Consider the following 13,914-nt stretch of genomic DNA (forward strand, 5'->3'; position numbering starts at 1 on the left):
GTCCCTCCAGGAGACTTGAAGACAGTGTCCACAAAGGGCAAGGACGACTTTGCAAGTGAGAACCCTGGCCCCCATGGTGGGATGCAGAGGGACAGAGTGTGGCCCCTGGCTGGCACCAGAGTACCCAGACCCAGCAGGGAGGAGGGGTGGACATGGAAGAGGTGGCCTCAGAAGGAGCTCAGCCAGAAACACCAGTCTCCCAGCTTGACAGGAGCAGCATGACAGAACAGAACCTCCCAGGGACACTGAGCGCTGCTCGCCTCCTGCCCTTCTGCCCTGCACGTTCCCCTTGCTTTTTGCCTTGGGCAGCAGCGGGTACAGGCCTTCTCCCTCATTTCTTGGTACTGCAAAGCTGCTCCTGTAAGTCACTGTCTCTCCCACAGAAATCCACGGTTATGACCATGGCGGTGGCCGAGGTGGTGGCGGAGGCGGCGGCAGCAGCGGGGGCCAGTGGGGCGCAGCGCCGGCCTGGTGCCCGTGTGGCTCCAGTTGCAGCTGGTGGAAATGGCTGCTGGGCCTGCTGCTCACCTGGCTGCTGCTCCTGGGGCTGCTCTTTGGCCTTATCGCTCTGGGTACGTGGTGGAAGTAGCAGGAGGCCCACAGGCCCCAGTGCCCAGACAGGGGATCATCCATGCAGACACCCCCATTATTGTGGACACAGAAACGAGGCCCCCAGGAGACACCAAGCCAAGGTCAGGTGTTTGGCTGACAGCCAGGTGGCAAAGCTAGGACTGTGGCAGCTCTAAGTTCCCTGCAGGAGGTTTGAAACTGCCCTTGTGGAAGTCATGCCCTCTCATTCTCCTTTTGTTTCTTACTGAGTTCTCACACCACCATGGGGCCGGAGGGAGGCAGGGGATGACACACATTTCTGTAAGACTCAGGAGGATGCAGAGGAGCTAAGCCTACTGGCAGGCACATCAGGTGTCCCCAGCACCAAGAGGAAGCTGCACCAGGTCCCCCACAGGGGCCATCATTGCTGAGGCCACCCTTGCCCTGGCATTCCAGGTGAGGAGGTGAGGAAGCTGCGGGCCCGCGTGGATGAGCTGGAGAGGATGCGGGGCAGCATGATACTACACGGGGAGACCCTGGAGAAGAGCAGCAAGGACCGCCTGCTGGCGGCACCAGGCGTGGGCACAGGCATGGGCAAGACCGGGCTGGACGGCTCCAGTCAGGAGGCACTCTGGCTGTTCGTGCGGAACAAGCTGTTGCTTGAGCAGGAGAACGGTGAGATCTATGGGGTCGCCTGCGTGGTGTGTGGCCACTATGCGTGGGGTGACGATGGGTACGCCTGTGCTGGGACACCTTCTGCCCTTGACCCCACTGCCTGTACCCACCAAAGCCCAGGGAGCAGGACCAGAGCTAGAATCCCATTAAAAAAATTTTTTTGTTTGAGAGACAGAGAAAAATAGAGGCATAGAGAGCCCTTGCTCCATCTGCTAGTTCCCAAATGCCCACAAAAAGCTGGGGCTAGGCCAAGCTGCAGCCAGAAGTGGGAAAATCATTCCTGGCCTCTCCCGGAGGTGGTTCAGTGACTTGTGCTATCACTGCTGCCTCCCGGGGTATGTGTGAGCAGCAAGCTGAACTGGGGAGCCAGAACCAGGGGTTTCCGGAGTGGGTGCCTGCAGTGGGTGTCTCCACCACTATGTCTGACATCTGCCCCTGGGGTCACATTTTACTGTTTGGGAAACAGTCCTTGGCGCCTTTTGTCCAAGATCCCTCCACAAGCCCAGTTTAGAATGTTTGTTTTAGACCCTGTTGATCCTCACCATCTCACGATCTCCATGTGTGTGTGTATGTGTGAGAGAGAGAGAGACAGAGAGAGAGAGACATGAGGATGTGGTGCTAACTTGCGATTTACTTTCTCTTGCAGGAAACCTCCGGGGAAACCCTGGCCCTAAAGGTATTGCAGGGGTTCAGCCCTCTGGGGCCCTCTCCTGGTAGGTGGCATTTTCCAAAGGGAGGGACAAGGAAGGCTCTGGTGCTGTTTGGGAGGCCGACTCAGAACTGGCTTGGGAAGGGAACTAAGGGGCAGGTAGGAGAGTCCCAGCCATGTGCCCAGGGGATGCAGATGGGGACTGGGAGGGGCCCATGCCACGTGTGGCTTCATAGTACCCAGGAGAGGGTGGCCCTGGGCTCCCAACCCCATCTCACACAGCCTTCGTGTTGTCCTGGTTCTAGGTGACATGGGAAGTCAAGGCCCTAAAGGTAAGTGTAGTGGGCCACAGCCACTGACCCAGGGAGATTGGTGAGGGAGGGCAGGCAGGCAGAGAGGTCAGTAGTGTCGGGGAGGCCAGCACTCGCCTGACCATCAGTGGGACAGGTACACAGGGAGGAGGCAATCTCCCTTTGCCTTGTTGAGCAGAGCTGGCAAGCTGAGGGATCAGCAGAGCCCCTGCTTCAGCAGCTTAGGAGTGGGCAAGACCCATTCATCTTTATCGCCCCAGGAGGCTCTGCAGCCAGACATTCAGCAACCATGGGAGTTGATAGGGGCCCTCCCTTCCCAAGAGACCCAAGCAGGAACTGGGACCCTTCCCTGAGGGGTCCTCTGCTCCTCATCCCTTCAGGCCCCCACCCACACCCCAACGATGCACACACAGCCTGCTACCTTGGGAGCCCCTGAACTTGAGGTTGTCAGATTAGGATCCAGCCCTTGGCTTCCCCTGGGATGCTGTCTTGCTCCTGAACTTGGCCTTTCTGAATCCCATGGACCTGAATGGCTGTGGCTTTGGCTGCTACATGTGGCCACCCTTCCCGAATCCCACCTGTGACTGCACTGGGGATTTGCCAAGCCCTCAGCTGACATTTCACATTCACCTTTGTTCCTGCAGGAGACCGCGGGCTTCCTGGGGCTCCAGGTCAGTAAAGCTGATGACCCTGTGCCCATGGGGACCACAGAGCCCCACTGCTGTTCCCGGGGGAGGGTGTACAGGGGACTTGGGTGATGTCTCTCGTGTCTCCACAGGTACCCCTGGGCCCGTGGGTCTCCGTGGCCCAGAAGGACCAAAGGGGCAAAAAGGCAGCGTGGGTAAGAACTGATTCTTCCATGCATTCCTCCCCCTATCTGCTCATTAACAAGCCTCTGCCAGGTGCTGGCTCCATGCAGGGCCCTGGATTAGAAGACAGCATGCATGCTGACGTGAGAGTGACTTGGGGATAGTAAGTGCCGTTGGCACATGAACGATGCTGTAGTCGGGGTGGGCACAGGATAACACAGCAGAACCTGGAGGAACCTCCAGGGTGACCTTATAGAGGATCTGGGGAGGGATCCCCAAGAAGCCACCATTGTAATGAAGGAAGCAGGGCCCTGAGAGGGATGTCTCCAAGGGAGCGGCTAAGGCCAAGGTTGAGCACAGGCTCAAGGGGCAGCATGGGGAGCAGGCTGGAGGTTAATGAGGCTGAAGTGACAGCCCAGGCAGGCAAGGGTGGCCATGGGCAGACACCTGAGGGACAAGTGCGGGGGCAGGGCAGGCCGGATCCACTTTCCTTGTTACCAGCAGCCCCTCTGACTCCTTGGTGGAACCAAGGAGGAGCAGCAGCTCAGGGTCCTGACTGCGGGGTGGACCATTCCCTTCTGCAGGAGAACCCGGCATGGAAGGCCCCATGGGCCAGAGAGGGCGAGAGGGCCCCATGGGGCCACGTGGGGAACCAGGACTTCCTGGGTTTGGAGAGAAAGGAGAGAGAGGTAAGAGGCAGTCCTCCCCCACCAGGAGGGACAACACCATTCTCCCCCCACCCCAACTTCTGCCCTCCCTTCAGCTTTGGTGGCTGAGCCAGGGTCTGTGGTAGGCTCTAATGAGACAGAGGCCCGGCCCTGGGGCATAGGCCAGGCTGCAGCACAGGCCTGGGCCCAAGGACCCCTCTCCAGTGCTCAGAGCTGTGTGGTCCTGGGAGCCAGGGCCTGCCCACAGCAGGAGGAGAGGGGCACCAAGCAGGGGGCAAGCAGAGGTAGGGCTGGGCTTGGTGGGAGGCAGCCATGGGGTGCAGGCCTTGGAGCCCCTCAGGGCTGGAAGGGAGCAGGGAGTGAGACCCAGGTAGCCCTGGAGGCAGAGATGCTTGAGAATTGGAACTGTAGCCAGGGGCTGCTTCATCCGGGACTAAGGGAACTCCAGCCTCCAGAGGTCTCCTGGCCTTTACTGCCAGCTGGAAGCCTCATGCTGGTTTTCCCCTGTGCTCCCCTAGGGAACCAGTTCTGGTGAGTGCCCACGAGGGCAAACTCCATGGAGTTTGTGAAGGATGGGGTGGGTGTGGATGTGGGTGGGTGTGTGCAGGACAGTGGACCCAGACCACCAGCCAGGGGAGCGTCTCCTCCAAATTGCACCCTGGCCAAGGGGCAGACCAGCTGTGCAGCCTCCACATGCCCACTTCTCTGTTTCTCCTCCCAGGGGCTGCTGGTGAACCAGGTCCTCATGGCCCCCCAGGAGTCCCAGGTTCTGTGGGTCCCAAAGGTAAGCAGGTGCCCCAAACAGGAGCCCCACTTACATGGAGGAAGGAGGGGCAGGTCCAAAACCAGCACAGAAGAGCAGGCCTCAGGCCCCTAAGAGCAGCAGTCCTCTGCTCTGGGCCCGGGTGGGGTAGAGGGTCCGGAGCCCCACCAAGGAGCTCCCCCTACCCCAGGCCCAGACTGGGACTGCAGTCCAGGCTCCAGAGCAGGACTAGAGCAGCCTTTCTTCTCTCTTCAACAGCCCTAGGCCACAGCCCCCACTGGTAGATGGATTATGTGTGAACCAGGGGCTTCAGAGTTTACTCCACAGGGCCCAGGGGTGCATGTGCGGAAAGCCACATGGCTGGATGACACAGAAGAGTGTGTCCTTCTTGCCATATGGTGCCCATGGCCACCCCTCCTCCCCAGGCCTGGCCTGATGGTTTTCTCTGACCCCACCCTGCCATAGCCTTCTCCCTGAGAAGGCTATGATGGCAAGGTCACTCCTTGGATCCCCTGATATGGCAGGGCCGACCCTGTGCGTCCCCACCAAGAGATAAGCTGCCCCCCCCCGCCCCCATCCCACACTCAGGTGCCTGGCCTGCACCTGGCCCTCAGCTCAGTGTGGTCTCTTCCTCCTCCTCAGGTTCCAGCGGCTCTCCTGGGCCTCAGGGGCCCCCAGGTCAGTGGGGCGAATATGTGTGTGTTTGCAAGTGTAGTGCCTGGTGAGGTGTGTATACAGTTGTGGTGCCCGTGTATGTGCGTGGTACCTGTGGTGCTCGTGGTGCCCATGTATGTGCCTGGCAGTGCCTGGTGAATGTGTATGTGTGTATGTATACAGGTGTGCTACTCCTGTATGTGCCTGGCGGTGCCTGTGGTACTCATGTACACACCTGGTGATGCCTGGTGAGTGTGTGTATGTACACAGGTGTAGTCCCCATGTATGTGCCTGGTGGTGCCTGTGGTGCCCATATGTATGCCTTCGTGCCTGTGTGTGGTACCTGTGGTGCCCATGCATGCATGACTGTCCCTCCAAAGCTGAGGCACTCACCTGTGTGGCTTTTCTACTGAGCAGGTGCCATCGGCCTCCAAGGGCTCCGAGGTGAAGTGGGACTTCCTGGTGTCAAAGGTGAGCTGGGGGAACAGGCTGGGAGGAGGGGCTGTCATCCTCAAGATGCCTCTCCCTCAGGAAAGGGGGTGGCAGAGGGTCGGCTGGACGTGCCCCCAAGGATGTGCTGCTAACCAGCAGGAGGAAGGGAGTCAGGTGACTGAAAAGCACAGCCCCGTCCTCCATGGGGTTCTTGACACCAGATGTCCATTTCTGTTCCAGGTGACAGAGGATTTGTGGGACCGCCCGGACCCAAAGGTACGTGGCTGCCACTGTGCTCCATCGTCTCAGGGCTCTGCTAATGCCTGGGCACCCAGATGTGGCCCCTGCTCTGGAGTCTGAGAACACATGTGGCCCTTGTTGTGCTGCTAGGCCCTGGTGCTGAGATACAGCCCAGTCCTCTGCAGCCCAGCCTCTCAGAAACGGGAACTAAGGCAAAGGGTCACATGGTCAGATTTGGGTGGTCCTTGGGCAAAGAGGGCTCAGCTTGTGTTGGGATCTGAGCTCAGGCCTGGGCTGAGAAATAGCCTGCGGCCACACCCCACCCCAGCTGATGGCCAGCCCCCAGCTGACACCCCGCCCCAGCTGATGGCCAGCCCCCAGCTGATGCCCAGGCTCCTGTCTGTTGCAGGTGACCAGGGTGAGAAGGGATCAAGAGGCCTTACAGGTCAGTCTCACGTTGGAATCTACCTCAGTACGTCCGGTCACAGGAGGTGGGGAAAATGCTGAAGTGGGGATGGGGTCTCTGCCTACAGACCCTGGGGGCACCTGTGATGCAGAGGAAGCAGGCTACAAAATCAAACACAGCCCTGGGGGTGGGGTGGAAAGCAAGCATCCTGAGCCCAAACAGTGGATAACTGGGGACTGAAAGGGGAGTTTAGGGTCCTGGTTCTTTGTGTGAGTCCAGTTGGGAAATGAAACTGCAGGAAGTTGGCTCCACTTGTACACTGTCAGTTCTGGCATGATTCCAAAGGAGATCGGTTCTAGTTGGTTCTGGCTTGACAGAGGTGGCTTTCAGTTTCCAAGGAAACCAGACACATGTTCTTGGCCCTTCAAATGGTTGCCACAAAGCTCTAACCTGGAACCCTGGCAAACTTCATCTCCCTGGCCTCCTCTGGTCAGGGAAGGGAAGACCAGACTGTGGGGGGTGGGGCACGTGCTGCCGACAAGCTCCTGACCTGCTGGTCCTCTGCCTTCCCTGCAGGCGAGCCTGGCATGAGAGGTCTGCCTGGTGCCGTGGGTGAGCCCGGGGCCAAAGGAGCCATGGGTAAGTGCTCCCAGGGAGCAGACGTATGGGCCTAGCCCATGGTGGGTGAATAGGACTCCGTACCTACTTCGAGGGCAGGTGCAGCCAGCATGAGGCATGGGGAGAGGCCGAGTATCCAAGGGCACCGTGGAGGGAAGGCATGTTCCAACCAGGAAAGACAAGGTGACACTTCGGATGATCTAAGATGTTAGGGACTTCAGAAAACTCCATCCGTGCGGAGACCTCACCACGAGTGAGGGAGGATAGAGTGGGAAAGAACAAGGCACAGTCCCATGAGGCCCTCACCAGGCATCGGGTTAGGATCCTGCCGGAGCTCAGGGCACAAGCACTTGGAGGTCGTGGACCCTCAAGCCCTCAAGTGGATGAACTGAGCTTCTGGGCTGTAGCCATGTGTCCTAGTTGGGAACCAACAGTCAGGCGTGAAGAGCAGAGTGTGCTGATGGGGAAGACAAACAAAGCTCCCAGAGCTTGAGGGGTACAGAAAGGGCTGCAGGGGTCCCACCCAGCAGACCACCGTCCATGAGGCCTTGAGTGGGAGAGGGACAGAGCCACAGGCCCAGCCCAGGATGGATGGACGGTAGCATCTCTTCTCCCTCACCAGGCCCCGCTGGTCCTGATGGAAACCAAGGCCCAAGAGGTTGGTACCTAAACCGCCTTCTTCAGGTTTACCACTTCCCTTTGCCTTCCCATCCCTGCCCCACTCCTGTCCCCAACCCTTGTGATACCTGAAGCAGCATCAGGTGCATAGAAATGTGTACAGCCCAGCTACTGTTCCAATCCCTTCCCTACCTGCCAACAAGCCAGGCTGGAAACCCCAGACAGCGCCAGAGATGAGCTGTCCTGGCACAAAGGCCTATGCACACTGGTCATGCTTTCCCTAGGTGAACAAGGCCTGATGGGGATGCCGGGATCCCGTGGCCCACCAGGACCTTCTGGAGACCCAGGAAAGCCAGGTACTGAACCAAGAGGGATCCAGGCCCTGCTTGTGGGGTGTGTGTGTTCCTGTGCACCTGTTCATGTGTGTGTATGTGCAGGTGGGGCTGTGTACACCTGCATGTGCTGTACCTGTCTTCCTCCAGTGCTCAGCAGCGGGCAGCCCCAGCTCAGGTTACGCTGTGTGCACACTGGCGGCCCCTCTGGCTCACCCAGCTGTCATTTAGGATTCCCAGCTAAAGACAAGGAGTTCTAGAAGGGGGAAGGGACTCTGCTCCTCTGATCTCTTTCCCTCCTGTCCTAATCTGGGGTTGCACCTGAAGTCTTCTCAACAGACTCTCCTCTGCCCTGGTCCCAGGAGGTAGGCCTGGCGGGAGTCTCCACTTGGGCCAAAGGAGAGCAGAAAATAATGTGGGAGCCCAAAGAGGCTCAAACCCACTGCCCGCTGGAGTGCCAGGTTGCTTCCTTGCAAAGCTGAGAGTGGGAGGACCCTGGAGCACAGCTGCTTTGGCTTGGGGCCTGTCCTCCTGACCTATCAGCCCCTCCTGCCACATCCCATGCTCCTGCAGCTGAGGGCGTGGCTACTCAGGGACGCTCTCGACCCTACAACTCGCCCCTCTTGTGTTTCTCTTTTCTCAGGTGTCACAGGACCCCAGGGCCCTCAGGGTGAGTTATCATGTCATTCCCAGCTGCCCAGTCTCCTACCTCCCTATGCCACAGCCATTTTGGCCACTGCCTTGCCTCCCCTTTTCCTGCTCCCCTTGCAAGCATGGGTACAGCTTCTTCCACTGTGAGTTTTGAGAAACATCTGAGGAAGAAAGAAAAAAAGCACAGAATGGTCTAGAATGCTCTGGTAGAAATGGGGAACATATTCTCCATTGGTGTGCAGGGAGCTGCCCATCCTGGTATTGGCCCCAGGTACAGTTGCCACCACACCTGGCCTTTCATTCCCTAAAGGAAATTGGACAGACTCAAACCAAACAGCAGACCCTCCCCAGCAGGTGAACATAGGTTGGCTCTTCAGGGCTCCCAGGTCAGGAGGTGTGGAACTCAAGGCAGGAAGGAGATGCAGCCCTGGGTGGGCAGGGAGCCCAGCTGGGGTGAACAGCTGCTCTGCAGGCTACAAGTGGCTCCTAACCCCTGGGGCCGTGTTTGTGGGTCTCTCCCTGCCTCCAGACCCGATCTGCCAGAGAGGGACAGGAACTGGGCAAGCGCCACACCCCCAGGCTTCAGGGGCCAAATCCCAGACTCTAAGTTTGTCAGTGAACAAGTATGGCTTGTGCTGAGTGGCAGGGCGCGGCCTGCTTAGAGCGTGGCTGCCATCACTGGGCCTGCACCGTCCTGACGGTTTGTTTCTAATCACATCAGGGCTCCCAGGGACACCCGGCCGACCAGGCACTAAAGGTATGTGATTATCCAATGGAGATACTCTCACTTTACAGGTTTACAGGAGCTATTGTGGGAGGGAGGGATTGGCAAGGGGGAAGGCCAGAGCCTGGATCAACAGTGGCATCTAGTGGCCTAATGGATTACTGGAAGGTGGGAGCCCAAGACCCCTGTGGACCAGCCCAGTCCCAGCAGCCCTTGCACCTCACTGTCACATTGGGGTTTCACTGGGACAGTGGGTGATAGCCAGGCACACGGAGATACCCGGTCCTGTTCCACCTGTAGAACCCAACTCCAAGCCAGTCCAGGGCTGCACGCACTCAGAGGTCTTTCTCCTCAGTGCTCTGTCCTAAGCAGTCGCTGCCTCTCTGTGGAAACCCCCTAGCAATAGTGCTTTCCAGAAATGATCTCCAGTGATGGTGGGGTGGGGGAGGTGTTGGGGCAAGAACTGCCTGGGAAGTGGGTACCTCTGCAGAGCCCATCCTGGGGACAGGGTCTTTCATAAGGGCTGTGCACATTCAGGGCCGTCCAGGGAGCCAGAAACTTACTGTCCCAGAGGGCTGAGCCCCTCCCTGGACAAGGGGACCTTGAAAGGGACATTTTACCCTGCTTGAATTGTGTTCCAAAAGCACACAAATGGGCCATCTCTTGGCTCAGCCCTGACCACAACCGGGTTTCCTAAGGGGGACAAGATCACCCCATTCTGATGCCGGTGAGTTCAGGGCCCTGGAAGAAGCCTCCATCCAGAGGCTTTGCCCGCCGTGGCTGTGGCCTGTCTACCCTGTGAGTTGCGTCTCTGGAGGATGCTGCATTTTGGAAGGTGTCAGTACCCCTCATCCCAGACACACCTGGGTGCTCCCCACTCTGAGATTTTGAGCCAAGGGCAGAGCTGCTGCTCTTTATGCAGCTCAGCACATCCCAGACCGGCTGTCAGCAGAGCCCTTTCCCTCTGCCCAGTCCCTCTCCCACTGGACCTGGCAGCTGGAGCTCTGGCCTTGGACCTTAGAGTGATTGTTCCCCCAACCCCCTGCCCCACCATCAGATACCTTTCAGAGATTAGGTTGGGACATGGGTGTGTGAACCATGAGCGAGGCAGCCTCCTCCAGGGCTCCCTGACAAACTTTGCCACATCCCACTGTGACATCCTTCTCCACAGTTCAGAGACCCAGGTCAGGAGGTCCAACAGGGCTCTGGAGTCATGTGCTGACCTCACTGACCCTGGGATCTCAACCACATGCCTCCTTGTCCTCCCCAGGTGAACCTGGTGCTCCAGGCAGGATCATGACTTCAGGTAGGCAGTTGGGGTGCAGCACCTGCCTAGGCTCTGCCTCATGTCCTTCCAGAGGTGCTGGGGGGCTATGGGGGAAGGTAGTGGGTTGCCCCACAAGCAGTGAGAGAGGGGCAAGGCCTGCGTGGCCTTAGTGCTCCCTGTGTCTCGTTTCAGAGGGGTCGTCGACCATCACTGTCCCAGGTCCCCCAGGACCTCCTGGTGCCATGGGACCCCCAGGACCTCCAGGTTCTCCAGGTCAGTCCAGTAATCTTATCCAAACTCTGAAGCCCAGGGGAGACCCTGAGGAGAGCCTGGTAGAGCTGGCTCTGGTGTCAGGCTGTGAGGCTGGAGGGTCGCCCTCCCTTGCAGCACACAAGAGCAGGGCAGTTATTGGCATGTGCTAGGGGCAGTAAGCAGCTAGGCAGGTACTGGACCAATTGTGCCCTCCTATGAGCAGCCAGCTCAGCCCCACAAGTGGCAATCTGAGGAGGTGCCTCAAGGCAGCAGAAGTGCCAGGAACCATCGAGGAGGGTCTTAAAATTTCCGTATAAAAATGAGGAGCTCAACTTGGCCAGCACAGACAAGCCCTGGTGATGTGGGGGGCAGAGAGGTGTCCCCAAGTCCTGAGGCAGCAGCACTTAGGGCAGCCCTGCTGGTTCACTCTCCATATGGCAGGCTGGCCCATGGGGCCACTGTGCCTCCCTTGTGAGGAATTCTGTGTGTTCGGGGCACCTGCCCTCTCTCCTGCTCTGGCTGTGAGGTATAACAGCCTCCTCCCTGCCCCCCATTCCAGGCCCTACCGGTCCTGCTGGCATCCCTGGACAGCAAGGTACGCCTTACCCTCGGAGAACAAAGGGTTGGAGGGAGGGTTCTCCTTTAGGGAGTCCCCTGGAGAGCCCACCCTCACCTATCCATCCCGGATAGAGCTGGAATGATGTCACAGGCCAAAGGCCTCTGGCCTCTGTAGGGCCCTTACAGTCAAGCCATTGTCCTGCAGTTTGCCCAAATACTGAGGGACAGCTATGCATTGGCCAAGCTGGCCCAGTCCTCTGGGGTGCAGGTGGCTGACTTGCCAGCTGTCTACAACCCGGTCTTGTCCATGTCCTTGTCTAACCCGTAGCTGGTCCTGGGCTGTCTGGGGGGAGGGGGTGGGGGGCAGGCGGTACCTCTCCTGACACTGTGCCCCCCCACAGGCCCGCGAGGGGAGCCCGGCCTGGCCGGGGACTCCTTCATGAGCAGCAGCAGCTCCATCTCCGAATTCCTCTCCACGCGTGAGCACCGCCCCTCCTGGAGGGAACCCCAGGGGACAGCTGGAGGCGGGGGAAACCAGGGGCAGCTGCTGGGCAGGCCACCAGGCCCAGGGGCACACGCTGAACACTGAGGACAGACAGTTGTGCTGTAGGCTCTGGTGAGGCCAGGCCATGGCACAGAGTGTCACGGGCAGCAGCTGCACCTCCCCATGCGGAGCCGCGGCCAACACTCTGGGTTCTCGGCCATAGGCTCAGGCTGGGGGTGGCTGGGGCCAGCCTCCAGCCTGCACCCCTGGAACTGGTTTTCAAGGCAACAGCCCAACCTAGCCATGGACCTGTTAGGGGCCCAGTGCTCTGAGGCCTCTTGTGGCATCTTCACGACCCTGCTCTGATGTGGGTCTCCTTGGCCCCAGTGTGCAGAACTGAGGTCACGAGAGCCAAGGCCATGCCCACGGTTACCAACCAGACACGGCCCACAGGATTTGAATGTGGGCTGCCTGTTCTCACCCCTCACTGTGCACACCTGCATCAGTGGTCAGGGAATTGGTCTTCACCTGTCCTGCCTGTGAGCAGGTGGGGTGTGGGCAAGTCCTGAGCCCCGACTAGGGCCTTGTGCTGGGGTAACGAATGTGGGCAGGGAGTCTGGCTCGGCAGGGAACAGCCTCACAACAGCTGTGCTCATCTCTGCCACCTTCTCTCTATAGAAGGCCTGGATTTGCGAGGGCCCCCAGGCCCGCCTGGACCACGTGGGCCACCAGGTGAGCCTCTCAGGCATCCCCGGGTCAGGGGCCTTGAGGGAGGGAGCTAGCTGCTGCTGGGGGCTAGGTGGTGGTGCCAGCTCCTGAGCACCCTGCTTTCCCTCTCCTTCTACAGGACCTTCCATCCCAGGCCCCCCAGGACCCCGAGGCCCACCAGGTGAGAGCCTACTTTCCTGCCGGGAGGGGGAGGACAGGTCTGTGGCTGATGAGGGCCCCAGAGCCCAGGCCTCGGGAATGGCTCCCAGCCCACCTCTGGGCACTAATTCAGCTTGGGTATCTCTCCTAGGGGAAGGCATGCCAGGCCCCCCGGGCCCCCCAGGATCTTTGCTAGCCGACTCAGGTAATGTCATGGGAGTCAAGTCACAACATGTTCTACCTGGCCCTGGCCAGTGCTCCTCCTGCCCTCCTCACCACACCCCACCACACTGGACCTCTGCCAGCCTGGTCCCATGTACAGCCTCTGGCCTGATATTGGCACAGGCCTGGTTCCTGCCCTTGGGGGGCCTGGCTGTGGAAGTAGGCCTGGCATGTTCCTAGTGGAGAGGCCCTGTGTGCGGGCCTCTACCTCCCAACTCCTCCTCCTCCATCCATGTTCATGTCTAACCCTATGAACAGTCTTGTGTCCGCTGTGCCAGGTACCATGCTGGGTGCTGGGAGCACATCAGTGTGTCCACCTGCAAATGCCTTCTCTCCTCTGCAGAAACCTTCTACTCTGGCCCTCCTGGCCCACCTGGTCCTCCAGGGCCCAAGGGAGACCAAGGTGAGGACAGTGTCTCAGGGAGGCCAAAAGCCACTCACGGAGACCCCTGCTTGCCTGCCTGGGGGCCAGAACAGTACTGAATGAGCTGGGTCCACAGCAGCAGCTCAGGGTGGAAGTGGGGAGGATGAGCAGAAACTTGGAAGACCTCTGCCCCTCATTGGCCAGCCAGGAGGAGAGGCCCAGGGAGCCCCATGTTCTGTCTGCCCCAGTGCCAGAGCCACAGTCCCCTCCTTCCATGTAACCCCCATGTTAGGATGCCCCTTACAGCTCTCTGTCTCCTTCCCTAGGTCCTCCTGGCCCCAGAGGACATCCAGGTAAGGCAGAGCTGGCACCAAACAAGCCTGGGTGGGCTCGGTGGTGGTGGTGGTATGGTGACCTTACAGGGTCTGGAAGCTTATGGGAAGACCTTACATGCAGGAGTGGATCAGGACACACCTCTGTGAATGGGTATGGGTGGCAGCTCTGGGTACTGTCCGGAGGGCAGAGTGGGAGAGTAAGCCTTGCTCACAGCTTCAGGGAGGCACTGAGCCCCCGCCCCATTGCTGCACCAGCCAGAGCCCCCATCCCACTGATTGTATCGACTGTATGCTTGGCTTCCAGCATCCGGTTCTCTTGGAGTTGATCTGCAGGGACGGCCAGGCCCGCCTGGCCCACAGGGACCCAAAGGTGACAAAGGTGAGTAAGGGAGCATCCAGGAAGATGGGGACAGTGGGCATAGCCAGGCACCAGAGCTCAACACCAAGAACAAGCAATGAGAATTCG

At 59.3% G+C, this 13,914-nt stretch overlaps 1 protein-coding gene across 1 annotated transcript in view; it reads left to right on the top strand.

Annotated features, from left to right (window-relative positions):
- Nucleotides 1-13,914, top strand: part of COL17A1 (collagen type XVII alpha 1 chain) — a 32,180-nt gene that overhangs the window by 12,749 nt on the left and 5,517 nt on the right. Inside the window, exons 15-40 of the mRNA XM_040992502.1 lie at nucleotides 11-55; nucleotides 384-572; nucleotides 1,006-1,224; nucleotides 1,871-1,900; nucleotides 2,179-2,205; nucleotides 2,829-2,855; nucleotides 2,963-3,025; nucleotides 3,578-3,682; nucleotides 4,383-4,445; nucleotides 5,067-5,102; nucleotides 5,496-5,549; nucleotides 5,751-5,786; nucleotides 6,160-6,195; nucleotides 6,733-6,795; nucleotides 7,397-7,432; nucleotides 7,677-7,748; nucleotides 8,368-8,394; nucleotides 9,097-9,132; nucleotides 10,370-10,405; nucleotides 10,559-10,639; nucleotides 11,178-11,213; nucleotides 11,578-11,655; nucleotides 12,339-12,392; nucleotides 12,508-12,549; nucleotides 12,679-12,732; nucleotides 13,093-13,152. Coding sequence (XP_040848436.1) covers nucleotides 11-55; nucleotides 384-572; nucleotides 1,006-1,224; nucleotides 1,871-1,900; nucleotides 2,179-2,205; nucleotides 2,829-2,855; nucleotides 2,963-3,025; nucleotides 3,578-3,682; nucleotides 4,383-4,445; nucleotides 5,067-5,102; nucleotides 5,496-5,549; nucleotides 5,751-5,786; nucleotides 6,160-6,195; nucleotides 6,733-6,795; nucleotides 7,397-7,432; nucleotides 7,677-7,748; nucleotides 8,368-8,394; nucleotides 9,097-9,132; nucleotides 10,370-10,405; nucleotides 10,559-10,639; nucleotides 11,178-11,213; nucleotides 11,578-11,655; nucleotides 12,339-12,392; nucleotides 12,508-12,549; nucleotides 12,679-12,732; nucleotides 13,093-13,152 — 1,605 coding nt within the window. The remainder of the gene's footprint in view (nucleotides 1-10; nucleotides 56-383; nucleotides 573-1,005; nucleotides 1,225-1,870; nucleotides 1,901-2,178; nucleotides 2,206-2,828; nucleotides 2,856-2,962; nucleotides 3,026-3,577; nucleotides 3,683-4,382; nucleotides 4,446-5,066; nucleotides 5,103-5,495; nucleotides 5,550-5,750; nucleotides 5,787-6,159; nucleotides 6,196-6,732; nucleotides 6,796-7,396; nucleotides 7,433-7,676; nucleotides 7,749-8,367; nucleotides 8,395-9,096; nucleotides 9,133-10,369; nucleotides 10,406-10,558; nucleotides 10,640-11,177; nucleotides 11,214-11,577; nucleotides 11,656-12,338; nucleotides 12,393-12,507; nucleotides 12,550-12,678; nucleotides 12,733-13,092; nucleotides 13,153-13,914) is intronic.

The sequence above is a fragment of the Ochotona curzoniae genome, unplaced genomic scaffold (assembly GCF_017591425.1).
Source record: "Ochotona curzoniae isolate NIBS_2020 unplaced genomic scaffold, NIBS_Ocur_1.0 contig_66, whole genome shotgun sequence".
NCBI classification, from domain to species: Eukaryota; Metazoa; Chordata; class Mammalia; order Lagomorpha; family Ochotonidae; genus Ochotona; species Ochotona curzoniae.